General features: G+C 39.6%; 1 protein-coding gene across 6 annotated transcripts in view; it reads left to right on the plus strand.

The window, feature by feature from the left end:
• The window catches only part of PPP3CC (protein phosphatase 3 catalytic subunit gamma), a 107,031-nt gene extending 101,043 nt beyond the window's left edge, over positions 1–5,988 (plus strand). For all 6 annotated transcript variants that reach the window (XM_080675933.1, XM_080675930.1, XM_080675935.1 and 3 more), the window contains 2 exons: positions 1,535–1,564; positions 3,000–5,988. In XM_080675933.1, the coding sequence (XP_080532059.1) occupies positions 1,535–1,564; positions 3,000–3,211 (242 nt within the window). In that variant the 3' untranslated portion in view covers positions 3,212–5,988. The remainder of the gene's footprint in view (positions 1–1,534; positions 1,565–2,999) is intronic.
• The last annotated feature ends 1,950 nt before the right edge of the window (positions 5,989–7,938 follow it).

The following is a 7,938-nucleotide window of genomic DNA, read 5'->3' on the forward strand; positions in this document are numbered from 1 at the left end:
TTTCCATTTTCACATTGCGTTAGGAAGTTAACTTTCCATTCTCCCATTTCTCCTGTCTTGTGGATATATAAAGCCTAAGGCAGGGCAAGCTGTTACTGTTCATTATTCTTCTCTGCCTTCTTTTAAAAGTTGGTATTGGTGGAACTGACAGGGTTCTCTTAATAGGATCGTTCTTGCTACTACAACCTATAACCTTTTCATATTTTAGGGCTTTTACTGTCTTAACAGAGGATGCAATGAAGTTTACCTATTGATACTAATGGTTTCCTTTTCTCTCACTGAGGGAGAAGAGGGTCTTCTTAGTAATTGAGCTGCTCTCTTACACAGTGAATGGAAGTCACATTGTTGGAAATATCAGCTTCTGTTGTATCTCCAATCCCAGATGGTACATGAATTGTATCCAGAATTGAATAGTTTTATGCCTTTGCCAGCTTAATACTCCACACCTGGACAAGAAATAACCCTTCATTTATAATCCATTTTTCTCTCCTTCCAAATGCCAGTATATTATTCAAAGGCCTTTTTATTTGTTGTTAAGTAATTTAAAATGACAATTGGACTCCACATAAGTTCCTTGAGAACAATAAGAAATAATTTTAAATACTTTTTTTTTAAATATATTTTATTGATATTTTTACAGAGAGGAAGGGAGAGGGATAGAAAGCTAGAAACATCGATGAGAGAGAGACATCGATCAGCTGCCTCCTGCACACCCCCCACCGGGGATGTGCCCGCAGCCAAGGTACATGCCCTTGACCGGAATCGAACCCGGGGCCCTTCAGTCCGCAGGCCGACGCTCTATCCACTGAGCCAAACCGGTTTCGGCTAAATACTTTTTTTAATAGGACCCAGCAGCAGTTCATTTAATGCCATCTGAGCTATTACAAACCCAAGAATGGTTGTAATGTTAAATTATTTGACTCTATGTGAATAGCATCTGGCTACTTAAAATCAGGAAAGCGCCCTAGCCAGTTTGGACTGAAGGGTCCTGGGTTCGATTCCAGTCAAGGGCACATACCTCAGTTGCAGGCTCAGTTCCATATCCTGGTCAGGGCAAGTGCAGGAGACAACCAATCCATGTGTCTCTCACATGGATGTTTCTCTGTCTCTCTCCCTCCCTTCCACTCTTTCTAAAAGTCAATGGCAAAGTATCCTCGTGTGAGGATTAACAACAAAAAAGTAAATAAATAAATAAAAAGTAAAAAGCAGAAAAAAAATAAAATCAGGAAAGCAGCATAACTCTTGGTTTCTGTAGTCAGCTTGACTGACCCAGTGGGCTTAGGTGTAGATGCCATTAGCTAAAAGGTTCTCATGCTACCTAAAATGTTAGAAACTCTCCTTACCTCACATTTCCCCTGCCCCCAATTTAGTTTTTCACAATAATCCTCTTGCTTCTCTAACTAGTTGACTTTTATTATGGATGGGAATATGCTAAAATGTGGGATCCTAGGATGTCTGCTGGCAGCATTGCTGTTGGTTTACTCACTCGTTTTCTGTCTTCATTTTTGCATGCCACTGCTCCTGCCTCTTACAGCCACAGTAGAAGCGGTAGAGGCCCAGGAAGGTATGGCCATATTCCTGTGATAGATGTGATCATGTGTCTGTCTATTTGTTTTAAAAAGCTTTGTCTACATTTGAAATCTTTTATTATTGCATCACCAGAACTGTAACCGTGAGAAAAGGAATAGGTATTTCTAGGCATGCTCACAAAGTATTACAAATGACCCTCTCCACAGCTAAAGTCCTTTCTGGACTGTTTTAATATAATGGCTGAAGCATAAGCAACTGGTCAAGAGGGATCAAGTGGGTTAATCCTCTAGCTCTTCCATATACAGTATAAGAGATTACTAGAGATTCAAACAGGTCAACCTCTTTATCCAATGATGTCAAGAGCAGAGGCAAGAGTAGACAGGAAGTTAATTTGGTTAATTTCTGAGGTTGCCCTAAGGCAGTCAAGCTAAATTATCTTTGTTTCTATGAAAGCAAATTTGAAGTAACTAATAATCTGCAAATCTGTAGATGAAAAACATTGTAATTCATACTGTTTTATAAATTTGTTTTATTAGGTAAGGTGATTCAAAATGGGAATGGTTTCCTTGACAGTACAAAAATTCAATCAAAGAAAATATCTAGAAGCTATTGTTTAGATGGCTTTTCAACTTATGTTCAGCTCCTGGTTGTGCAAGATAAAAAGCTATCCTTATAAACAAAAAGACTAGTTCTTTTGTTACTTTTTTCCTGTGGTCAATGTGATGTTTGTGCTAAAGTAACTACTCTGTTTAACCTGTTCTATTATTCTAGCATTTCCTTTTTTTCTCTCCCATTGAGCACGTTTCTGGTGCATAAGAAACTCTTTCCCAAATGTATTGGGACTAAGGAGGAACTTGTTTCCTTTTTTGTCAGGTATACTTCTTCTATGACTGATTGTGTTGAGCTCCTATGAAAATTACTTTCACAGTTTCAGCTGCCCTGGGGGCCTTAAGAATTGGTAGCTTTGCCCTAATTCAGTGGTCGGCAAACTCATTAGTCAACAGAGCTGCAAACCGCGGCTCGCGAGCCGCATGTGGCTTGCGAGCCGTGGTTTGCCGACCACTGCCCTAACCTGTTTGGCTCAGTGGATAGAGCATCAGCCTGCAGATTCAAGGATCCCAGGTTCAAGTCCGATCAAGGGCATGTACCTTGGTTGTGGGCACATACCCAGTGGGGAGTGTGCAGGAGGCAGCTGATCAATGTTTCTCTCTCTCATCGATGTTTCTAACTCTCTATCCCTCTCCCTTCCTCTCTGTAAAAAAAATCAATAAAATAAATTAAAAAAAAAAAGAATCGGTAGCTTCAAGTCAAAGCTAATTCAAATCAAATATTGCCTATTATCCTCACCAGCCATGTGCTCCCTGGCCACTCTTCTGTGTTTTTCTCTAGGAGGCTGCTGTGTGCTAAGAAACTTGAAGCTTGTCGCTTTGCTGTCTAATTGCGCTCCTCCCTTTCCTGTTTTTCTGTAGCCATCAGAGGGTTTTCGCGTCAGCACAGGATCCGGAGTTTTGAAGAAGCCCGAGGTCTGGACCTAATTAATGAGCGGATGCCACCCCGAAAAGATAGCCACGGGAAGTTGGTAACCCCCGTACAATCAAATGCTTCGCACAGGAGCGAGAAGGGAAAAAAAGCCAGCAATGACTCAGAGCCCTGCTGTGACAAAGGTGGACCCAAAACTTAAGAGCAAATTGTATTTATTTATTTATTATTGGAAAACAAAACAAAGCAACTTAACTAAAACCTGGAGGTGCATTCATAATATACACTCTGCATTTATTCTATAAGAAAGGTGACCATTTTATAAATTCTTCTAATTTATGTCTAACATAAATATAAGCAGTGCTTTTGTTTTCCCTTCTTAATTTTTAGGAAATGATCTGACTGACTGATACATGTGTGAGGTTTTGTACTATAAGGGGCACCTTCTCCTAATAAAAGGGCCTTGGAAACCTCCACCCTGGGTTTCTGACTTGAACCAGCCAGATTTTCTCTTGTTTTTAGAATGTAATGTCTTTCATTGCAGACTAGTAACTTTTCAAACACAAGAAGGTGTGTTTTTTTTTTTCTACATGGTACCACTGAAGATCTCTTAGATTTCAGTGGCTTAAACTTCTCTTCTTATGGAAAACTTGATTATAGTAGAATTTGTAAGTGAATAACCCAAACCTAGTGATTTTAAGAGCCAAGGGGGAATGTTTTCCATAACCCACTTTCTTCTGGACTCTCAATTCCTTTTACCATGATCTGGTAAGGCAGAATAAAAGGTAATGAGGGGTTTTCTTGGAATTACTTAAAATTTGTTCATCTAGCTCTGGGCATGGCTGGTTTAAACTTCCTTTAAAACGTTGAAGGTTTCTTAAATGTTGCCAGATTCTTTGGCTTTCGTTTTTGGACCCCAGGTGATTTACTCTGTCTACAAAGGGAGCTACATGTCTAAATATTTTATAAATAACCTCTGTACAACCTTCAGTATAAGCACTTATGCCCTTCTGTGTATTACATCAGCGATTATAGCATCTATTCTCCTATCGTCCTTTTTTCTGTGTCAGCATTTTTTTAATCAACTGGGATAATGAAAACAGACTAGGGTAGAATGATCCCTTATGAATCGGAAGTCTTGCTAAAGGGCATTGGATAAGTGAGGAATTTCATATCTTCTAAATCAATTACAGGGTGTTTATCTTTCAACACTCATCAACTGTTAGCATATTGTGGAATACGAAGACAAGTGTTCAGATATAATGTTTGAATAATCTTCCCTTGATTTTTCAAGTCACAACCAACTAGGGAAGAAAACCTCGGGGGTTCTTGGGCTCCTATTTTTGATTTTACCTGGTGACAGGTGCTATGTCATAATACTCATTGGCCAGCTTTGCAGTAAGTGTGCATATCTGGGCAACACTACACCGAAGTGCATATTCATGGACTTCCTTAATGTCATTTGGGCTATAGGCGTCCAGCACAAGAGCACGTATCTCAGGCAGTAATACCGTATGTTGGGAACTTCAAGGACAACAGAAACTTTATCCAAAAAAACAATTTCATTAGAAATATCTCTGTTTTCTATATCTTTTGCTAACAGATCCCAGTCTGTTTATGACAAAGATCAGAGCATTGAAGGGATTATAATTTGATGGCATGAATTAGTCTGCTTAAATAGATAGGAAGGATCCCCAGCTGGTGTGGCTCAGTTGGTTGGAGCATCATCCTGTACACTGAAAGGTCACAAGTTGTTTCCTGTCAGGACACACCTAGGTTTCAGGTTCTGTCCAGTGGGGGCAGAGGGGAACCAATTGATGTTTCTCTTTCTCCCTCTTCCTCTCTCTATGAAATCAATTAAAAGAAAGGCATGTCCTCCGGTGAGGATTAAAAAAATGTATTTAAAAAGAAAAGATAAGGATATTGGGGACGGAAATGAAAGATCTCATACTGGGTTGCAGTAAAAACTGTGCAAGAAAGGAGAAAAAGTCTTTACTGATTGCCATTTCCTTACAAATGGAATTCATCACTGGATGTCCTCAGACTCTTCTTCTCTCAGTCCCAGTACAGAAAAGACCACTGTTGTGGAAGTCTCACCTAAAGTGGAAGTCAGTCCACATGACACATTTGATAGATGGGGGTCCCTTATCCCTTTCTCCCTTTCACTGAGGTGGTGGTTTTACATACACAACCCACAGGTAGAAACCACTCTTATGGGCTTCAATCACAGGCAAGTAGTGGAATAGTTATTATACATCCATATAAGCAAGAAATAATATTGTGCTAGTAAAAAGGATCGTTATTTAGGACTGTCTTTATTATCTTCTCAAAAAGAAGCAGTACGATCAAGCACGTTTCCTTGACAGAGGCATGGCCAAAGGATGTACCTTACAGGTTCCCTTTGAGCTGTTGAAGGATCTGCCACAGCAGAAAAGTGAGAAGTTGTCATTCAAGAAAATTGGAGTTTAAAATACAGCAACAACAGCTCTTGAAGGAAGTTAGGTTTGAAAATCCTGTTGAATTCTAAAGGAAAAGGTATTTCTGATATTCTGTAGAAAGCTAGGGTATGTGTTTCAATAATTTAAAAAGCTGTGTGTGAAGTCTGTAAGGTACAGATAGCTTCTTAAAGTAACAGTCACTCGGTGTACCTACATAGGCTGGCACCTCTGACTGAAGACAGGTTAGAAGGCATGAACGTTAAGAATATATTGAAGCTCTGGGCAAGCGGGGGGGGGGGGGGGAGGGGGGCGGGCACTCAACTGGTTAGAGCATCGTCCCAATAGGCCAGGGTTGTGGATTCTATCCCCAGAAAAATTGTATAGCCCGGCCAGTGTGGCTCTATGGATTGAGCCTTGTCCCATGCACCAAGAGGTCACTAGTTCCATTCCTGGTCAGGGTACATACAAGAATCAACCAATGAATGCATAAATGGGTGGAACAATAATTTGATGTTTCTGTCTTTCTCAAATCAATAAATAATTTTTTAAAAAAGAATATATTGGTGTTTTTTTAATTTAATAAATCTTTATTGTTCAGATTATTACAATTGTTCCTCTTTTTTCCCCCCATAGCTCCCCTCCACCCAGTTCCCATCCCGCCCTCTGCCCTTACCTGCCCCCCACTGTCCTCATTCATAGGTGTATGCTTTTTGTCCAGTCTCTTCCCGCACCCCCCACACCCCTTTCCCCCCCTGAGAATTGTCAGTCCACTCCTTTTCTATGCCCCTGATTCTATTATATTCACCAGTTTATTCTGTTCATTAGATTTTTTATTCACTTGATTTTTAGATTCACTTGTTGATAGACATGTATTTGTTGTTCATAATTTTTATCTTTACCTTTTTCTTCTTCTTCTTCCTCTTCTTAAATAATACCTTTCAGCATTTCATATAATACTGGTTTGGTGGTGATGAACTCCTTTAGCTTTTTCTTATCTGTGAAGCTCTTTATCTGACCCTCCATTCTGAATGATAGCTTTGCTGGGTAGAGTAATCTTGGTTGTAGGTTCTTGCTATTCATCACTTTGAATATTTCTTGCTACTCCCATCTGGCCTGCATAGTTTCTGTTGAGAAATTAGCTGACAATCGTATGGGTGCTCCCTTGTAGGTAATTAACTGTTTTTCTCTTGCTGCTTTTAATATTCTCTCTTTGCCTTTTGCTCTTGGCATTTTCATTATGATGTGTGTTGGTGTGGTCTTCTTTGGATTCCTTTTGTTTGGGGTTCTGTGCACTTCCTGGACTTGTAAGTCTATTTCTTTCACCAGGTGGGGGAAGTTTTCGGTCATTATTTCTTCAAATAGGTTTTCAGTATCTTTCTCTCTCTCTTCTTCTGGCACCCCCATAATTCTGATGTTGGTCCGCTTGAGGTTGTCCCAGAGGCTCCTTACACTATCTTCAAATTTTTGGATTCTTTTTTCTTTTTGCTTTTCCAGTTGAGTGTTTTTTGCTTCTTTGTATTTCAAATCTTTGACTTGATTCTTGCAGTCCTCTAGTCTGCTGTTAGGTCTCTGTATAATATTTTTTATTTCAGTCAGTGTATGTTTAATTTCTAGTTAGTCCTTTTTCATATCCTCGAGGGTCTCACTAAATTTATCGGCCTTTTCTAGGAAATTCTTGAAAAACCTTATAACCGTGGTTTTGAACTCTATATCCAGTCGTTTGCTTTCCTCCATTTCTTTCATTTGTTTTTTGTTTTTTAAGTTAATGGTCTTTTTGGAATATAAAAATAAAAAGACTAGCATTTACACAACTTGAATGGACATTAAATTGTAATTTCTTGAACAGCAATGTTGATGGTTGTGCTGAAGTCCACAGCCATAGCCTACCTCTGCTGGCTCCAAGTCACGGTTCAGGAGGTTTTAAAAACAGAGAGTCCCAAGATGCTCCCTTGGTAAAAGTTTCTTTTTTAAAAATTTGTGTGAATGGTGACAGCCTGACACCCATTTCACTCTAGCACAATGCAGACAATGCTAAACCAACGCACGTGGGCATGCCACCAGGATGCCTCACCATCACCCCGGGTCGGGGCACATGGAAGTACAAGAGGGACCATCATCCTTCTAGTGGGGCAATCTAGACAGTTTATCCTTCACCCATTTTTCTACACAACATCCTGAGGTAAACCAATTTTAAATGTGTTTGCTTTCAGCAAACTAATTATGACAATTTCTACTAACAAACTGAACTAGAACCCATTTAAATAGGCTTTGAATTTGTTTTTTCGTTTTTCGTTTTTAATACAAATGCCTGACTGTGCTCAATTGTCAAGCTACATGCATGAAAAACTGGCCAGCCCAAACAGTGTATTAATCATTAGCAAATGGAACTGCAAGGAGTCCACTAAGTGCTTCCTTATCATTAAGGTAGTACGAGGATTTATACTGTAAAACTGATGTGTAGCTTGATCTTTAGGGGACAGGACCACCAACC

The sequence above is a fragment of the Plecotus auritus genome, assembly GCF_963455305.1.
Source record: "Plecotus auritus genome assembly, chromosome: 6".
NCBI classification, from domain to species: domain Eukaryota; kingdom Metazoa; phylum Chordata; class Mammalia; order Chiroptera; family Vespertilionidae; genus Plecotus; species Plecotus auritus.